This window comes from Myotis davidii, unplaced genomic scaffold (assembly GCF_000327345.1).
Source record: "Myotis davidii unplaced genomic scaffold, ASM32734v1 scaffold847, whole genome shotgun sequence".
In the NCBI taxonomy this organism is placed as follows: domain Eukaryota; kingdom Metazoa; phylum Chordata; class Mammalia; order Chiroptera; family Vespertilionidae; genus Myotis; species Myotis davidii.
In genome coordinates, this window is record NW_006298049.1 from 695,039 (window position 1) to 714,997 (window position 19,959).

A 19,959-nucleotide genomic window follows, 5' to 3' on the forward strand; every position below is an offset into this window, starting at 1 on the left:
TCTTTCTCCCTGGGGTTTCTGGATAGACACGTGAGGCAGCTACACAATGCTGCTTTGTTTTGACAAGGCGTTTGAACACCTAGTAGACACACTTAGGGCTGCTTCCTCTCCTGCCTTCCCTTCAGCAGAGAGCAAGTAGCACTGATCTAGTGTCAGACTTAGGATTGCTTTCTCCTCTTTCCTTCCCTGTAGCGGAGAGCAGATAGACTGTTCAGACTACACTGGGCTGCACATCGGAAGCTGAAAGGCCCGGGTCTGACAAGTTGTTTAACCTTTCAGAGGCTGCGCCTTCCCATAGGTAGAGTGATGCCTTAATGATAATGATAGAGTGTGTGGTAGGTGGAACAATGGTATGCCCCAGAATGTCCACATCCCAATCCTGGGAACCTGTGATAGTGTCACCTGACTTGGCCAAACGGACTTTGCAGATGTGATCAACTTAAGGATCTTGATCTGGGGAGGTTATCCTGGACTATCCAGGTGGGCTCATGGTAAGCGCAAGGGTCCTTACAGAAGGGAAGCACGATGGTCAGAATCAGAGAGTGGAAGATGCTATGCTGCTGGCTTTGAAGATGGAGGAAGGAACCATGAGCCAAGAAATACAGGTGGCTTCCAGAAGCCAGAAAAGGAAAGAGATTGGATTCTCCCCTGGAACTGCCTGAAGGAACGCAGCCTTGCTGATACCTCCCTTTAAGCCCAGTGAAGCACATTTAGGATTCTGACCTCTAGAAATGTATGATGATAAATGTGTGCTGCTAGTGGCAACTTATTAAAGCAGCAAGGGGAAAGCAACACATAGGGTAAATCTGGAATGTTGCGGCAACAGAACAGGGGGAGGGCGGGTTAGACATTAGCAATGGGTACAGAGGTAGAGTCTAAAGTCGATATAGCTGTCATGTTTTCATGGGATATTTTTAATAGACAATGAAGAGGGTCTTAGAAGTGTGACACAAAATGATCAGAGGTGTTTTTTTTTGTGGGGGGGGCTTATTTTATATTATGACTAGAGGCCCAGTACACAAAATTCATGCACTCAGAGGGGGGGGGTCCCTCAGCCCAGCCTGTGCCCTCTCGCAGCCCCAGAGCCCTCAGGGGATGTCCAACTAACAGGGTAGGCCCCACAGGAGCGGGCCTAAGCCTGCAGTCGGACATCCTTAGTGCTGCTGCAGAGGCAAGAGAGGCTCCCGCCACTGCTGCTGCACTCGCCAGCCATGAAGCCAGCTTCTGGCTGAGTGGCACTCCCCCTGTGGGAGCACACTGACCACTAGGGGGCAGCTCCTGCATTGAGCATCTGCCCCTTGGTGGGTAGCGTGCATCATAGCGACCAGTTGTTCTGCTGTTTGGTCGATTTGCATATTAGCCTTTTATTATATAGGATTCCACAAAGCCTTCTGAGGTATATCTAATACTTCATTACCAAAGATTCCAGATAATATACTAACTTTTAAAGGTGTTAGATGGAAATATTTCTAAAATGCATTACGTAACTTCTTACCCAGAACATATGTCATAGCATGTTCTTTTGATTTTTTTTTGTCTGTTCAGTTTTTCTAGTTACCTTTCCTGCTCAGTGCTACCAATAGCCTCAACTCACTTCTATGGCAGATCCTTCTTCTCTCCTCTAATGTGATGCTTCGAGTGCTCTTCATGAATGGATCAGGGAGGTCAGTGAACTGTGCGTAAACCGAGAGTAAGTGAGAAGTGAGGCCAAGGGCTCTGCTGTGAGGATAACACAGGCGCTTCTATGCCTGAAATTTTTTTTCTTCCCAATCGGAGATCACTATGGCTCACTTCTTGGTTGTAAGATGACTATCCCGACTGTAGGGTAGATAGCTTTAGAGAGGTCAGGTGGTGCCATAGTTTTTAGATGCTCTGAGTCAGGTGCCATGCAGTTCAGGAAGGAGGAGGACTAAAACCCATACGTACTAAAGCAGGGACTATGCCTTATGCATCTCTGTGGTCCTGGGGCCCAGCCCAGTGCCAGACAACATTGAGGTGCTCAGTAATGAATGAATAATGTGCTTTTCACAGTCACCTTAATGCAGATTTTGAAGTTTTGGGCTTGCATATAGTTATTCCCTTCGGATTTCTCTCTCCCTCTCTCTTCTCTGGGAAGTCTTCTCTCCCCTTTAGATCATGTTCATTTTCCCTGCAATGTGTTGTGATGTATTTCATGTAACTCTTAGATGTAAAACAGCCATGAAAATATACATTTAAAAACCCCTCTTTTAATGCTAGCTGAAATAAGTCAGGCAGAGAAAGACCAAATACCATATGATTTCACTTATATGTTGAATTTAAAAAACAAAATAAACAAAAAAAATAGAGACAGACTCATAGATACAGAGAACAGACTGTTGGTTACTCGAGGGGAGGAGGATTGGGGGAACTAGGTGAAAAATGTGAAGGAATTAAGAAGTACAAATTGGTAGTTACAAAAGTACAGTATAGGGAATACAGCCAATAAAATTGTAATAACTCTAAGGTGCCAGGTGGGTACTAGAAATATTGGGGTTCTCACTTTGCAAAGGATATGATTGTCTAACCACTATGCTGTACACCTGAATCTAATACAAAATAATACTGAATGCAAACTGTAATGGAAAAATAAAATTGAAAAATTCAAATAAAAGATCTAATCAGATACAAAAATAACAAAAAAATATAACCCCCTTGTAAAACCTTCCAAAAATCCCTTCTTTTAGAAACATTTGTACTTTTAGGAGAGGCTGCTTGTATGTCAAAATGAAACTCTAAGTAGTAGAATTAGTGTAAAATGAAATGGTTCATATATTTCTGGTGTAAAATCTATTTAAAAGGCAATTTGGAAACACAGATTAAGGGCCTTAAAAATGCTTGGTCCATAATGCCACTTCTAGGAAGTTGTCCAAGGAAAATAACCTTTTCACACAAAGATTTGTGTTAAAGAGTATTTATTACATAGCGGGTGCAGCCCTTCCTGTCCTAATCCCCTGGAGGCGTGGTGCGCACAGCGCCACCTCTGCTGAGAAAGCTGCGGAGAGCAACTCCCTGGCTCTGAGATCTGAGCCTGTCAGGGAGACCTTCTCCTTTCAGCCAGTTAACAGTCTCCATAAAGTATGTGGCCCCAGGAATACTGCCTTTGGTCTATTTCATTTTCTCTTCAGATGTAAGAAAAAGAAAAAAGTATAGTCTATTTAGATAGGCAGAGGGGAGGTAGGGAAAAATAAACAGAATATTTCCTTTTCTTTTTCTTGTTCTTCGGTTGTTTCTTTCTTTTTTTAAGAGTAGTCTCCCAGACTGAATCCAGAACTCTACGTATTAAGAAGATCTTGTTACACAATGTTCACATTCTTAATTGCTTACAGTTCTATTTCTTCTTAAGTCAGGGTAATTTGGTTTAGAATACAACAGACCTTATGTGTATGGCCGTTTCAGGTACATCCCCAAGACCTTTGCTGGTAGGGAAGTAACCAAACATACATTTGCCTTTCCTCTCCTCTTTTAATAACACATTCTCCATCATTTCCATTGAATTAAATTATTTTTCATTGCTTTCCTGACCAATTTCCTATACAAATGGCGTCTTCCCTTTCCCCTCTCTCACACTGTTTATCATAATTCGTAAATATGCAACTATTTGTGTGTCTGTTTCTTTAAGGCCTGTCTCTCTTCCTAGGCAGCAGGGGGAGGTCTGCTTCACACTCTATACCCACAGCCTGCCACTCAGTGGGTAGTTATCAAACACTGCCCAACAAATAGATCAATACACAAACACATTTAATTTTGAAAAAAATGATGAGAATTCATAACAATGTGGGCATCTGATCTTCCCTAATGTTACCTTTAGATCAGCAGAAATTTTTGTGATCGTTCAGAGAGTGTAAGTGAAAAGTGATTTAAACCTCAGACGAAATTCATGTAAATACAAGTCTGACTTGCAATCACCTATAATTGTATTCTGTGATACAGACTTCTTTGCTTTGAACTTTGGAAAGGGGTTAACTCTTGCTAACAAGAATGCAAACGATTGTATTATAGTAGAAAGCGAAAACCAACCACCCCTTTACCTCCAATAGCAGCAAAGAAATAATATATCTGAAGCAAACCTTTCCAGGAATTATAGGAAATAATATTAATAAAGCATAAGCTCAGTTAATATAGCAACACTCCATTAATGGCATTTCCTCACTGATTTCTAAAAAATAAAGACGGTATAATTTTTTTAATTCTAGAGGCTTTCTGTATTGTTATAGATTAATTAAATCTTTTTTAAAACATAAGCTATTCTTCATTATATTTTTCCTTGCTTCCTAAATCTTGTCTCACTGTTTGAATGAGTTAGAATGAGGGAGAGACAAATAGAACAAACCAAAGTTATGGAGAAGGCATATGTGTGTGAACTTTATTTCATCATGAGAAAATCACTTCTGTGCAGTAACAGAGGGTACTGGTTTCTACACGATGATAAGGTTGTCTTTGCAGTTAGATACATACCTTATATTTGTATACAATATATAAAATTCATGGAGGAAATTATTTCTACAGAACAGTTTCTTTGTTGGAAGAGGACTTGTTCCGTTAGTTTCTTTTAGAAAACGACCCCCAGTTCTGTGACTGTGGTACCAAGGTCGCAGTTCCAACTTTGTAATTTATTAGACACCGCAGCCCTGCAGGGCCTTCTGCATTGCATCTCGGAGGAACTCTCGGAGGGCAATAGCAGTTACCATAGGACTGTGGGGAAAGAGGCAGCTGCTCTCAAGCTGATAGGTCATCCCAGAGAGAAGATGCTAAAATGGTCATCCCAGGGAGACTCTAGCTACCACATCCCCTGTAATCCAAATGGAAATAGACCACGTGGACATTTTCCCCTTGAAGAAATCCTTCTCTTTGAATAGCATCCCTCGCAGACTTACGACTGCGCCCCACACATGGTTTTCATGGCCAGGGGCCTATCAACCGTGCTGTGGGATTTGAAGTTGTGCTTGTTTTTAACCATGTGAACCATTTCAGGGGCGATTGGCACAGGCTGAGGTTTGTGGAAAGTGTGTGTGTGTGTGTGGGGGGGGGCGGGTAGGATGTCCCACCACCATAGTTCTTTTAGCTAACTGACAGTGGTCAGCAAACTCATTAGTCAACAGAGCCAAATATCAACAGTACAACGATTGAAATTTCTTTTGAGAGCCAAATTTTTTAAACTTAAACTATATAGGTAGGTACACTGTTATTAACTTAATCAGGGTACTCCTAAGGCTTAGAAAGAGCCACACACAATGGGCCAAAGAGCCGCGTGTGGCTCGCGAGCCGCAGTTTGCCGACCATGGAGCTAACGTCTTGAATTTGACCCAAATCAACATAATTAGTTCTGCAGAGGGACGTTATGGAGAATGCCAGTAGTGTGGGGTCTTCTATGATTAAAATCATACCCAGAGGTATGATCTGGCACCAACCACAGATACCTCTTCATAGCTGGAGTTCATGGGTTGCAATTGCTTTTAAAATGAAAGTGTTAAAAGCCTCAGAGGTTATACCTGGCCATCTGAGCTGGATGGCTTGCCTTCGATGACCAAAAATATGTACAGACCAAAATATCTAGAGACTGACTATACAGTGGCCCTAGGCATTCTGACCACAACTAGAGGACTGGCAAAGACGAAATCGCAAGGTAATGCGGAGTTGCTGGTCTCGTCCTGTCTGGTGCCCACAGGAAGCCTCAGTCCTGGTGCTGCCGGCCTGGGCTTGGGTGTGAAATGGGAGCAGTCCATGCTGGGTGAGCAAGAGTGGCGGGCAGGCCCTCTCTGAACAGCTCCAGCACCCCACCCATTGGCACCAGGGTGGGTCAGACACATCCGCGGCTGGAAAGAACCTCGGCCCACCCTCGGGAACAAGCAAGCACTAATAGGCGATGAGAAGCATCTGGGCAACACTGGCCATGATGTGGATGGTGGGGAAGGGGAGCCTGCCCTAGAGCCCTAGACACATTGGTCTCACATGCGGGGGGACCTCCAGGCCTCCGTGTCTCAGCTTCTCCATCTGCAGCTTATTTAGAGCGTTATCAAAGGGAGCCGACGGCCTGAGCCATTTGAACTGCCGCTGTGGACTCTTTGGTTTGACACATCCACACACCACGGGCTCCCCAGCGCCGGAGAGGACCAGCGGCCTGTGCCAGGGCGCAGAGCGAGTCATGGCCACGTGCGGAGTGCGGCACTGGCGGGGCTACCTCCGGCTTAGATGCCTCGCAGCTCTCGCTCCGAGGGATACTGCTGAAGGGCCTTACCCTCGGACGTCTGGAGGACCAGGGTCTTGCTGTACGGGCTGACTCCTGTTTTGTTGAAGGCCTTGACGCGAGCGTTGTACGTGCTGTTGAAGTGAAGACCATCCACGGTGCACATGGTCTCCTTTCCGACATACACTTCCTGAGGGTCGACAAATAACAGGCCACCATTTAACGGGAACCCTTGGGAGGCGTTAGGGGGTAGTGTATCCCAATGGTTAGGGGAAAAGTGCTTGGGCATCAGATCCGGCTTTGACTCCTGTGAGCTATTGGGCCATTTAATTGACCTCTTTTAGCCTCAGTTTCCTCATCTGGAAAATGGTTATAGTAATACCCAGCTTATGAGGTTAGTGTAAGGATTATATGAGGTCATATAGGCAAACTGACTAGCATGGTGCCTTGTATTTAGCGTGGCAGCTTAATGAATGGGAGTTATTAGCAGCGAGGGCTTAAAAAAAGTAAAATTGGGTGTCAGAGATAGCATTATACTTGTTATTGTTAGCATAGCATTTACACAGTGTATTATACCTATGAGCTCTTTATCCATCAGTGTGATTTGTAAACAACAGATTTGAAAACATGAGGGTGGTCTCCATGCTGGGTTTATAACTCCAATCATGACTTCAGGAACTGTTGCAAGGACTATCCACTCAAAGCCATAGGAGTATAGGTTTTCATCACAGTACAGAATGAAGGGGGAGGAAACAGGGGAGGGAGAAAGAATGACATTTCAAAGGCTGAAAATAAATCCTAGCATTATGCATGTTTAGCAAAGGTTAGGCATCTGCCTCCCTTTTTAGCTGCACACTTTGCAACATTATGCTGATGTAATGAGTAAAAATAATTCACGTTCAAAGCACAGCCTTAAAACGTCAGCTCTCTGGTGGGACACTAAGGAGCCTGGAGTCTGGGATGGCAGCATGCGAAGGATTTCATATGGATGATCTAAATGACTCTTAAGAATGTTATTATTATCATCCCCATTTTACAACTGAGGACATGAGGCTCAAAGCGGCGAGGAATGAGCAGCCACCAGCTCGGTGGTGGAGTTTGGACTTGAATGCAGGCATTCAGATTCCAGAGCTCACAGCACTGCATGAACTTTCTCTTAAGAAGGGCAGGACCATGCCTGGCTGACGTGGCTCAGTGGTTGATCATCGACTTATGAATGAGGAGGTCATGGTTTGATTCCTGGTCAGGGCACATGCCTGGGTTGCAGGCTCGATCCCCAGTCAGGGGTGTGCAGGAGGCAGCCAATCAATGATTCTCTCTCATCACTGATGTTTCTCTCTCTCCCTCCCTCTCCCTCACTCTTCCTTCCTCTCTGAAATTAATAGAAGAAGAAGGAGGAAGAGGAGGAGGAGGAGGAGGAGGAGGAGAAAGGCAGGGCCATTTCTATTCAGAAACTCCTCTGTTCATCTCTGAGATGGTACAAGGAGAAAGCAGGCCTCAGCTGAGGGCAGGCAGACCCTGCCAGACAGCATGTCCCCAGGAGAGGAGGGCGAGTGGGCCTGAGACTGCACGTCGGGGCACTGAGGAAGTCACTGGTTCTGGTTAACCAGGAATAGGCTCTCTGCTTACCCGGAACTGACCACCATTGCCATCGTCCAGCTCCAGAATGTATCCTTCGGCGGGCACCGTGGACAGAGGCGGCTGCTTCCAGGACAGCGTGGCGCTGTTGTTGTGGGTGCAGCACTCCTCCAGCTGTAGGATGGGGGTTGCTGGGACTGGAGAGGAAGCTAAACAGAAATTAGTGTAACCCTGGCTTCTGTTGAACTGCAAACATTTCAGGATCTTGGAATGACAAACATTCCTCTGATAAACAAGTGACTAGACAAAGTATCTGGCCCCAAGAAGTGTGGTGGTGGTGGTGGGGGTGCGCAGAGGGGACCTGACCCAGATTCCCTCCCTGCCTCCAGGAGTGGGGCTGCTTCCTGAGCCACTGTGCTGCCCTCTGCCAAGTCCAGGCGGCACTTCCTCCCCTAACTCAAGAGGAGATGAGTGCTCTGTTCTCACTCCCTTGAGCATCAAAGACACCACCTCTAAGGGAAATGGTTTGCAAGGGGGGTACATTTCCAGTCCAGCCCATAAAAGCCTTTTTAACCTATACCATGGCTGATAAAACTATCATAACATTTATTGTGAGCTCTACATCCCAAGTTTATAAACTTGAAATTGCCTATTCCTGAGGAATATCTCTGAAACCACTATATTTCTAAGGTCCTGTCATTTCTTTTAAACCAGTGACTCTATTCAAGCCCTTGTGCATGTAAGTAGCTAAAACAGTATATTTTTGAAAATTTGGTATCAGTTGACACAAACAGTGATTCTCAGTTTTGAAACTTCTGAGGAACTTTCATCATTCTTTCAAGGTAGCTATACCTTGAAGACAGCACTAGCTCAAGTCAGTTCTTTCTGCAGGGATAGAACCATCACATAGGACCCTAGAGAGCAGTATGGGAGCAACAGGGCCTATCAGGGAGGGTCAGGGTGTCCTTGTGACCTTGGGAGTATCTGTCACAGTGTCACTAGTCACAACATAGCCCTGTCTCCATTTTGTGCTGAGTCTTCTGTGTTACTTAAAACTGACTTCAGACATACAGACATAGAAATGTTAGGTAACGAATCATGAATCATCCAAGTTCCTATATAAACTTGATATATGTATCTGGGGACAATGTTTTTACCAACTGCTTAACAATTATTTTTCAGCACCAAAATATGAATTTATTTTTGTAGCACTTTAAAATAGGAGATGAGCCCTGACCGGTTTGGCTCAGTGGATAGAGCATTCGCCTGTGGACTGAAAGGTCCCAGGTTTGATTCCAGTCAAGAGCATGTACCTTGATTGCGGGCACATCCTCAGTAGGGAGTGTGCAGGAGGCAGCTGATCGATGTTTCTCTCTCATCGATGTTTCTAACTCTCTGTAAAAAAATCAATAAAATATATTTCAAAAAATAAATAAAATAAAATAGGAGGTGGCAGCTTGGCTCACATCCAGGGACATTTAGATGAACAAAAGCTAATTGTGGAAGAGGTATGCTGTACCCAAACTGGACTCTGAATGTCATGCATTGAATTAAATCTGCTCCCCTTGCCAGTCACCCCAACCCAGAGGACGGTTAATTTAATAGCAATATAAGGAAACAGGTTCTATGCTGGGTAACCTATGAAACAAAAGTAGTGACTATATATACCATGAGAGATGAGAAGGTGAAGCAGGTCAGTTATCTTATACTTAAGAAAAAACTGTGGTACATTACGAGAAAACCATGCCTGAGTTACTAGAGCACATATAATTAAATTAAAATTATGACCCGTTAATTCAGTGGTTCTCAACCTTCCTAATGCCGCGACCCTTTAATACAGTTCCTCATGTTGTGGTGACCCCCAATTTCATTGTTACAAATTGAACATAATTAAAGCATAGTGATTAATCACAAAACAATATGTAATTATATATGTGTTTTCCGATGGTCTTAGGCGACCCCTGTGAAAGGGTCGTTTGACCCCCAAAGGGTGGTGACCCACAGGTTGAGAACCCTTGTGTTAATTGGAGGTGATCAGCTTAGGAAGGGACATCCTGTTTCAAATGTCAATGGCATAGAGTTCAGGTGGATCTTATCAGAGAGCATTGGCATCTGTAGCCCCAGAAATCCCAGAACATCTGGACATGGAGAAAGGAGATACACTCATCGCCTTGTTCAATAGAAAGACTACAGGACTGGATGGAGGAAGGAAGAGAGAGAAGACATAACTCGCTCTAACGATTCTAATGACAATCTAAACACAAACAGGTATCACCTATGTGTTGTAATTAGTGGGTTAACTTTAGGTTATTATACATGTTAGGAACTTTGTCATTTAAATATTTTCCATGTAAAAGAAATATACTTTAGTATATTAACTGTGGAGTAAAATAAGACAAGTTCAAGCTAACCATTCTTCAAAGGGCTTCTAAAGACTAGGAATGATTCTCCTTGGGGATAGTTGCTCTTAACTGGCCATATTGGTTAGAACTTCCATAAATCAACAATTTCTAGAACTCTCTTTATTTCATTAGCTCCCCTATCAGTCTCATTTTACCTTTGTTCATGTTTCAGGAAAGTCTACATGTTATCAATTTTAAAATCAAAGAATAAGATCACAATAAGAAACCAGTAAGTTTTCACTTGAATGTACAAATGCTTGTAATGACTGATAAGAAACTCAAATTTCCCTATATGGACATAGGCATAATTAAAATGTTAATTGAAATACATAGTGTCATGTATAATTAAAACATGTGAACCTCACTTACTAGTGTAAGTCCTCAGTGGGTACATTTTAAAAGACCAAAAGGGTAGGTAGAAAAAAATCTAACCACTCACTAGTCTTCAGATCTTAACATTGTCCCAGGTTTAAACAAATAAGCAAACAAAAAGGGGCAGAGAGAGAGAGAGGGAGAGAGACTACTAGAGAGACTACTACTATTTGCATCGTCTAAATCTACTTCTCAATGTGCTCAGAATTATTTTTTCTTTTTCATTAATTACCCCAAAGGTAAGTTGCATATAAAAGGCAAATGTGACAACATTACAGCTGACATTTTAGAAAAACATTTGATAGTGGGTGTTATGTTACCCCGTTTTACTTTATTGGATATAAAATAAATGGTCTACAAGAATCCAAAGTATTCCCAAATTATTTTACCTTTTGTGGTTTGAAAATGGATAGCATCACAGTTCCTGGGCTGAGCTACAAGAAAAAAGGTTTTATTTTATTGAAACTCTTGTTACTGAAGCTACCATAGCTATCTTGATCTTGACACTTTTGTGATCATTCCTAGACATCATTGTGGGTTTTTTTTTCTAAAGAACTAATTTCTCCTATCTGATAGAATTCTAGAACTTAGCATTCTTTGAGCCCATAAATCCAGCTTCAGGCTAAAAGTCTCACCCCTTAGAGAGAAAGAGGCAGCTGGTCTTACGGACTTCCCTGAAGGGGCCTGGTAGAGCTATGGCTCAAAATTAAATTTTACAACAGTGTCTTCTTATACCAAAGTTTTCAAGTGTTTTAACTTTTTAAGTCCATTTCATTCAAATTATATCTCAGATTTTTCATATTCATTTAATATTTCCCCCTAATCCTTCAGATAGTGAACGGTCACAGCCACTCGGAATTCCTCTGTGAAAGGGAACAGGAGTAGAAGGACACTCAAAGGGAAGTCACTATGGACATCCTATATAATAAAACAGAAAGATGGTAATTGGCATACGACCGCTTCCTTTTTCATTGGCTAATCAGTGAGATATGCAAATTAGCCGACAGCCAAGATGGCGGCTAATTTGCATATGTCAGCCCCAAGCCTCAGACTGAAGCTTTAGGCTGGGGCCTGGGCGGAGCCATCCAGCGATCATTGATGGCGGCAGCGGCAGGGAACCTGGGCGGAGCCAGCCAGCAATTGGTGGCGGGGAGCGGGGAGTGCCCCGGCCCCGGCCTAAACCCTCAGCCTGAGGCGTTAGGCCTGGGTCAGGGAGGAGCCAGCCAGAGATCGTTGATGGTGGGGAGCATGGGGAGGGTCCGGCCCAGGCTTAACACCTCAGCCAGGGGCTTTAGGCTTGGGCCGGGGAGGAGCCAGCCAGCGATCATGGAGCCAGCGATCATTGATGGCGGCCCAGGCCTAACACCTCAGCCTGAGGCTTTAAGCTTGGGCCAAGGAGGAGCCAACCAGCGATCATTGATGGTGGCAGCGGTGGGGAGCTGGGGGTGACCCGGCCCAGGGCTAATAACTCACCAGAGGCTTTAGTCCTCAAAGGGAGGCCAGACTGTGGCTTAGGCCCACTCCCCAAGGGAAGCAGGGAGCAGGTAGTAGGACATCCCCTAGGGCTCCCAGTATGTGATGGGGGCAAGCTGGGCTGAGGGACCCTCCCAACCCCGCCTCCGCCACCAGTGCACAAATTTTTGTGCACCGGGCCTCTAGTGAAGAAATAATGATAGGTGGTGGCCTTGAGCATGATGGTGGGGTGAAGTTTTACATGTATTTACTCATTGAATTTTCACAACAACCCCACAGTAACAGGTGCTGTTATTATCTCAATTTTGTAGAGGAGGAAACTGACACAGAAAGGTTTCATGGCTGGTAAGTGGCAGGGCTGGGATTTAGAGCCAAGCTTGCACTGCATTCTACTGCCTCTCTGGTTGGCTGTTTAGTAATAGTGCACTAGAGGGAAGCCCCCACCCTCAATTCCAAGGGGAAGTTTCTTTTTTGTTCCTATATGGGAACGATACAGCCTCCCAGAACTGATGGCATGGATTAATGAAATGTTTCACCATGCAACCCACGGTAGTTGGGAAGGCAATTTTGCTGAGTCACCTTGTCTGAAGGCTCCTTTGTGAACTCAGTTCTTTTATGGTGGCTGAACAATACAAATGGCATCTAAGGGAAAGTTTAGACTTTCTCAGTGGTTCTCAACCTTCTGGCCCTTTAAACCCCTTCCCCGGCAGAAACGTGTATACTCGTTTTCACAAAATGTTCTTTTTCAGTCATCGACGAGTATACTAAGAAAATATGGTAAAAAAATATGGTTTATAGGAAGACGAGTTACAAACTGTTTTCATAACCAGCATCAAAAATACTATATAGAACCAAAATAAAAAAATTAGTCTGAAAAAGAAACGTTTTTAACAAAAAAATTGTTGGGGAAGGGGTTAAATACAGTTCCTCATGTTGTGACCCAACCATAAAATTATTTTCGTTGCTACTTCATAACTGTCATGTTGCTACTGTTATGAATCGTAATGTAAATATCTTATATGCAGGATGGTCTTAGGTGATCCCTGTGAAAGGGTCATTCGACCGCCAAAGGGGTTGCGACCCACAGGTTGAGAACCGCTGCTTTAGAGGAAGCTGTTTCTGGCAAGCCATCGCTACTACATTGTTAAGGTCAAACATGAACACAGGTTTTGAGGACATGCCTTTTAGGCCCCCCCAAACCATGAACAGATTACATGCAAGTATTGTGTGGGCTTGTCTCCACCACTGTCAAACCTCTGGGCACACTTTCTCCATGATTTATAGGGGAGTCTGTTAAGGTCGCACTGTCTTTGCCCATGACCTTGGTACATACTCAGAGCTCTTCCATGCAATACCAGTTAATAAAGTTAAATGTGTCTTAGGTGAGTAGAGGCAGTTAGGGGATTAACAGCTGTTGGTATATGTGCTAAAAAGGCTAGGTGGAGTGTTAAGTGACGGTTTCATCTGGTTCAGAATGAACACACTGGTGTTTCACTTCACCACCCAGACTAGTGAATCTTGGGACACTTTGTATACTTAGACAATTGTGGGGTAATATTTTTCTGGGAGGGCGTAGGTATCTGAAATCTATTCTGAGCCAAGCAGCAGAGCCCTTTAGAAAAGAATCTTAAAATTTCCTTCCCATGACCTGGGAAAAGCTGACAATACCAACTTAGAATTAAGGAAAAACTAAACAAACAAACAAACAACCCTCCCAAATTGCTGGGGTCCAGCCCCAGCAGGTCCAGGGGTCCCCAAAGGTGTGGAAGTAGTCGGCGAAGAAGGAATGACACGGAGACAGCGTTCAGTTGATCAGCAGCCTTGCCAGGATCTATAGCCACAATCTCTAGCCAAGTTCTGTGTCCATTTTCTCTTGCTAGGTTCTACAGCCACGTTCTCCAGGTTCAACTAATAAAAACAGAAAACAAAGCTTAATCTATTGTTTTTTTATAAAAGAAAAGTCTGCGAGATCAAACACCACTCTCAATAGTAACTATAGAAGGAGGATAAGATAATTTTCTAATCAAAATGCAACCAGAGAACATGTCATTAAAATTTTGGGATGTTTGAACAAAGCAGGTACCAGCAATCTCCACTTAGATCTCAATTGCTTGGGGGTGATGTGAAATCAGAAAGATTAGATTAGTTAAATCCTTAGTTAATAGAATAATTTTAAGCAGTGCATTCTTGCCAAATAGTAACTGGCCTAAATAGAAACATGTAAAAACCAACAACAGAACTATCTTCTTTCATATCAAGGGGAAAAAAAGGCATCTGAGATGAAATACCAAAACCAAAGGGATGTTAAAATTTTGACTCAAGAAGAAAAAAAAGAAAAGAAAAAAGTAAGTAGAAATTTTAGCTGTCGGTTTGAGCCATAACTTTAAATGTATATTTTAAGTAATTTGGAAAATATTTTAACTTTCTACTATAATCCACAGTTAGAAGACAATTGGAACCATTAAAAACACTGACTTACACATATTGTTAGTTTCACAATGGTCAGGTTCCTTAAAATTCTACTTAAATTTTGGTCATTTATACATGGATTTTGGGGTGCAGTTTCTTTTTCTTTTAAATATATTTTATTGATTTTTTACAGAGAGGAAGAAAGAGGGATAGAGAGTTAGAAACATCGATGAGAGAGAAACATCAACCAGCTGCCTCCTGCACACCCCCTGCTGGGGATGTGCCCGCAACCAAGGTACATGCCCTTGACCGGAATCGAACCTGGGACCTTTCAGTCCACAGGCCGACACTCTATCCACTGAACCAAACCGGTTACGGCGGGGGTGCAGTTTCTTGAGATATTTTTTTACTGATAAGCTATGAAAGTGCAGTTTATTAGATGACCGCAAATATACTAAAAAATAAAGTCTTAAAGCTACACCGATACAGATGTACAGATGTTAACAGACATCAAAGAGGCCAGTGGACATCTTCACAACAGCCAGCCAAGTTCCAGGGCATCCTGAGCTTTGGCCTTTTCCTTCCGTCGCCAGCATGTGACAGATAGAAATGATTCAGATTCTGAAGAGGAATGGCTCTCACCGAATTAAACTTTAAGGAGCACCAAACAAAGCATATACATGAACCCTGCAGAGGGACACCAATCAGAAGTAAATTACATTCAGATGAAGTGTTAAAAAGAAAAGGAAAAGGGAGTAACCCAGCCTCCTCTGCAATGGCCTATTGTATCACCTTCATACATGACTGTTCTGCATACTTTTGTGTCCCGGGTGAACTGCTGCGGTGTGTTGTGCATCGGGGCCTTTAGAGTGCTCGGCCCTCTCTGCTGGATGCACAGAGTAATGGGCTGTCCACACAGCTGGGTGCAGGCTTCTCTCTGGTGCAGCCTGAACAGCCGGGTGACGATGCTTTAGGAATGAGGTCTGGGAGGCCTCGCCCATAAACCTGAAGCTCCCAGACCAGATGAAAGGCCTGTTCACTCCAACACAATGGCTACCATCCTACCGTGTGGCCCGGTCGCCACGGTGGCAGAAGGACAAGACTCAGTGACGGTGAACGGGGGAGGAGAGGTTCTGCCAGCTGCTGGGAGCTCTTCAGCGTCTGGAGGCTCTTATCCTCCCCTGTCCCTCCTCTGCTGCCCCATCAGCACTGCTAACTGGGTTGGGTCAATTTTTTCCTCTCCCACCAAAGGCTTTACATTGTCCTTTTGTGACATATTTTCTCCTTTGAGCTGCTTGTGACATAACCTTTGAACGATTTTACCTCCTTGAAAGAATTGGGTACAGAGAGACGCTGATGGAGGGGCTCTAACCACTACTCAGGTGGCTGCATTTCACAGGCTACTGCATCGGTGTTCAAGAAAAAAATATTTTTATTTATTTATTTAAAATATATTTTTATTGATTTCAGAGAGGAAGGGAGAGGGAGAGAGAAACATCAATGATGAGAGAGAGGGTTATTGATTGGCTGCCCCCTACATGCCCACTACTGGGGATGAAAGCCTGCAACCTGGGCATGTGCCCTTGTCCGGAATTGAACGGGAGACCCTTCAGTCCGCAGGCCGATGCTCTATCCACTGACCCAAACTGGCTAGGGCATATTTATTTATTTTGAAATACGTTTTTATTTAATTTTAGAGAGAGAGGAAGAGAGAGGGAGAGAGGAAAACATCTGCCTCCTGCACACCCCCACTGGAGATCTAGCCGGCAATCCAGACATGTGTCCTGACCAGGAATCCAACTGGTGACCTCTCAGTGCATGGGACAATGCTGAAGGAGAGGAAGCCACATCAGCCAGGGAAAAGAAGAATATTTAAACAGCAAGAAAGAGTTGCTGCAACAAAAAACTAAATTTCTAAGTTTCAGAGAGGAACTTAGCGATTCCTGGAAGAAGCCGCTTAGTAAGGCACTAGCTTTGCAGTACAAATGGGAAGTAGCAGGTGTGGATTCCGGAGTCAGGATCCCTGGCTTTGAATCCGGGGCCTGGCAGTCACTAGCTGCGTGAGGCTAGGCAAGTAACTCAGTCTTCCTGTGCCTCAGTTTCCTCAGCTGCCTCGTAGCGCCGTGAGAACAAACTGAGTTAATCCATGGAAAGCACTTAGAAGAGTGATTTGGTAAGCAGTCTAAAATGCTAAGCATTCCTGTCACTGCGGCAGAGCATTTTTGTTTGCAATCTATACTCTGCTTCAATGTGAATGAGGGCATTGTCCCATAGCAATACATAGTGAACAACAGAATGAGAAAACTGGAAATAAAAGAGGGTAAAGATCCATTCAGAAGCTGCACTTCACTGCGTGACGTGGGCCATCAGCACACGGCCCTACGCCTTGCAGAGTTACACGGTTCTGTCTGTCTGCTAAAGGAAGCATGTAGATTTTTCCTAGGAAACAAAAATTTTAAAGTACGTGTCCTTTAAGTCATTTATTATGTGGATGCTTAAGTTGGGAGAAGCAAAGAGCAAATCAATTTCTTACGGAAACATCAGAAAGTGACTAATCATGCAGAGAACAGACCCAGGACTGCCCGGGGTTGGGATGTGGAGGGAGGGGTGTGGCTGACTAAAGGGGTAGCCCGAGGGAGCTCTCTGTGGTGATGCAATAGTTCCGCACCTCGACTGCAGTGATGGCTACCCACCGGACAAAATGGCAGAGGACTAGACACACACAATGTGCCAATGTTGATTTCCTGGTTTTGACATTATTTGCTAGTTATGCAAGATGTAACCATTGATAGAAACTGGATTAAAGGTACACCGGGCCTCTCCTTACTATTGTTGTAACTCCCCATAAATTATTTCAATATAAAAAGTAAAGAAAAAATCCTATCAGAAATATTTTTCAAATGGATATTACTTATGCTGCCATTAAAATATCATTGCATGATTGGTTTGAGTTTTAATTTTGATTTGAAAGAGTTAATTTCCTTAAGATAATTTTAAGTATTTTTCCTTTCCCTCAGCCACCCCCAAAATCTCAGAGATCCTGCCATAGCCTTTAATCACATAAATAAAAACGTTAACATTTATTTCAAATTTTTATTTTCTTTCTCCATCCAGACCCAATTTTTCTGACCAGTACTGGCAAGCAGCTGATCCTTCAATTTCCCACTAACCCATGTCCAATCATTTGCTCACTATCTACCCATGTGGAAGCAGTCATTGCAATTCTGAACTCTCTTGATTTTTGTCAATATTTCTGGGTTACTTTAAAAAATATATTTTGTATTTCTTTATTGATTTTAGAGAGGAAGGGAGAAGGAGAGATAAAAACACCAATGATGAGAGAGAATCACCGATGGGCTGCCTCCTGCACACCCCCTACTGGGATCGAGCCCACAACCCAGGCATGTGCCCTTGGCCAGAATTGAACCTGGGACCCTTCAGTCCGCAGACTGATGCTCTATCCACTGAGCTAAGCTGGCCAGGGCCTGGGTTATTTTTTACTTTTTGCAGTAAGATAACATTTATGTACTGTGATTCTCTCTCTCTCTCTCTCTCTCTCTCTCTCTCAACAAATCATTTGAGAATATTTAGGACTTTAAATAGTCCTGCAAAATGTGAACTTCCTTCATTAACCTTACTGAGCCTCTGAAATCCCTAAGATTCTCAAACTGACAAGCCCTGAGTTTGTTCTGAGAGGTAGGTTACACAGCTACCAGGTACGAGTCCATTACACGGTAAGACAGGAGCCATTCCGGGTTTTGTAACGTTAACCACAGGCGTGTGTGTTTACCTTCCCACCTCTCAGGTGATTTATAAACCTGGCAGCTGCCTTTTGTTTGCCTGGACCCTGCTTCAAGCACCTGTCTCCACTCGGTTGGTTCTATGACTGGGGGGACCCAGGCACCCACCTTTCATCTGCACGAAGTCGAGCTGGTGAATGGACTGCAGCAGAGGGCTGTTGTCCAGACTCAAGTCGAAGTCTGTGGTCATCCTGGGAGTGAGTGTGCCTTTCCCCCACTGGTCCTCAGTCAGGTGCACTCTCCTTATGAGGGCGTCAGAGATCTAGTCACATCAAAGACCACAGCCTAAGAAATACACCACCACAGTGGCCACGGGACACTGCCCTCAACTCTGCCCAAGTGTCACCAGCAACCTTCCTTGGGACTCACACCTTCCTGACTCTGTGCAGGTGGTGAGGAGCTGGTAAGGGTGAGGGTGACCCATGATTTAGCAGGCAAATCTGGACACTTTTGTGAGTCAGAGGGGGTGATATAAAAATCAGCAGCTGTTAATTGGTCTAATAGACAAACCTGGATGGATGATCATGCTGTTTAGGACTGATCAGCTTAAAGCCAGCAACATTAAATAATGCTATGTTGGTGACTAATGACTCCTCCTAGAACCAACAACCCTGATTCTCACCTGAGGTGTGGGTATCCTGTCATACTTGGAAATGAGTTTTACAAGTAGTTTAGAGAGGCTGCCGATGATAATCTGTAGAATGGGATTTGTTACACTTTAAGGCATCATCCTCTTCATGTATCGCTCTGTTCTTTGGCAGAGAGCGCTTTCCTTTCTTATATTTAGTGTCTGTCATTCTTGGCCAGTTTGGCAGGAAGTGACTTGCAAGTGATCTACATATTCCTTAATGAAAGGTCCCTTAATCATTGGGATGGAAAGTTAAATAAAATTCAACTGACATCATAGCATCTCACTAAAACAACAAATACTGAAGAAATCACGAGACATATGAGGAATTGAAAAACTTCACTTTTTGGGGGGAAATCGTGGACATATTGGCAGTAGGAGGTGTCAAGAAGATAGAAACCTTTCATACTTAGGACTGGTCGGAATCTGGCCTTGGTAGAGTCAATCTCATGGGGCACTGAGAATCTGAAGCAGAAACTAATTGGTACTTACCTGCAAAAAGCCACTAGGATCGTTTTCCTTTATCACCTCCAGGCAATACTCCATGAGACCCGTAGTCTGGCGCAGTTTCACTGTGCAGTGAGAGATCTGATCTCGAACCACCTAGGATCGATGACAGAACAGAATGGTCCCCAAATGGCAGAGAGTAGAAAAGAAGCAAACCGGGACTTTGGAAAGCTTCTTCAAACCAGAATCCAAGGGCATCGTGGAGCAAAACTGAATTTATGAGACTATTTTGTGGCAATGTCTGCTGTGGACGACGACCCCAGAGGACAGCTTGGATAATGGCTCTTACAGAAACTTGTAACAACAGGACCCACCAGAAAGTCATTGAAATCATGAGAACCTGGCTACCTTGGTACCTCCAAGGACACCTTCCACAGGTCCCCCCTTACTCTCCTCTTGGGAAGCGGAGACCCTGAGCTGCTGGAAGTTGGGGGTCACAGAGAGTTTGTGAAGGAGCTAAGCCATCTGAGGTTCGGCTGCAGCTCCCGCGCTGGAACACAGTAGCCCACCTCCTCCCACCGCTGCTTGTCCCTTCTAAACAGCAGACATCACCATCCGAACCCAGTTCCTTTCTCAATCTGACTC

General features: G+C 44.0%; 1 protein-coding gene across 8 annotated transcripts in view; it reads right to left on the reverse strand.

Moving 5' to 3' along the window:
• TRIM9 (tripartite motif containing 9) overlaps positions 1-19,959 on the reverse strand; it is an 89,882-nt gene that overhangs the window by 15,565 nt on the left and 54,358 nt on the right. For 3 of the 8 annotated variants that reach the window (XM_006773781.2, XM_006773779.2, XM_006773776.2), the window contains exons 4-8: positions 19,360-19,470; positions 18,348-18,501; positions 10,947-10,991; positions 7,835-7,992; positions 6,257-6,395 (exon numbers count right to left, since the gene is read on the reverse strand). In XM_006773781.2, coding sequence (XP_006773844.1) covers positions 6,257-6,395; positions 7,835-7,992; positions 10,947-10,991; positions 18,348-18,501; positions 19,360-19,470 — 607 coding nt within the window. The remainder of the gene's footprint in view (positions 1-6,256; positions 6,396-7,834; positions 7,993-10,946; positions 10,992-18,347; positions 18,502-19,359; positions 19,471-19,959) is intronic. The other 5 variants (XM_006773782.2, XM_006773783.2, XM_006773778.2 and 2 more) reach the window with 3 other exon arrangements.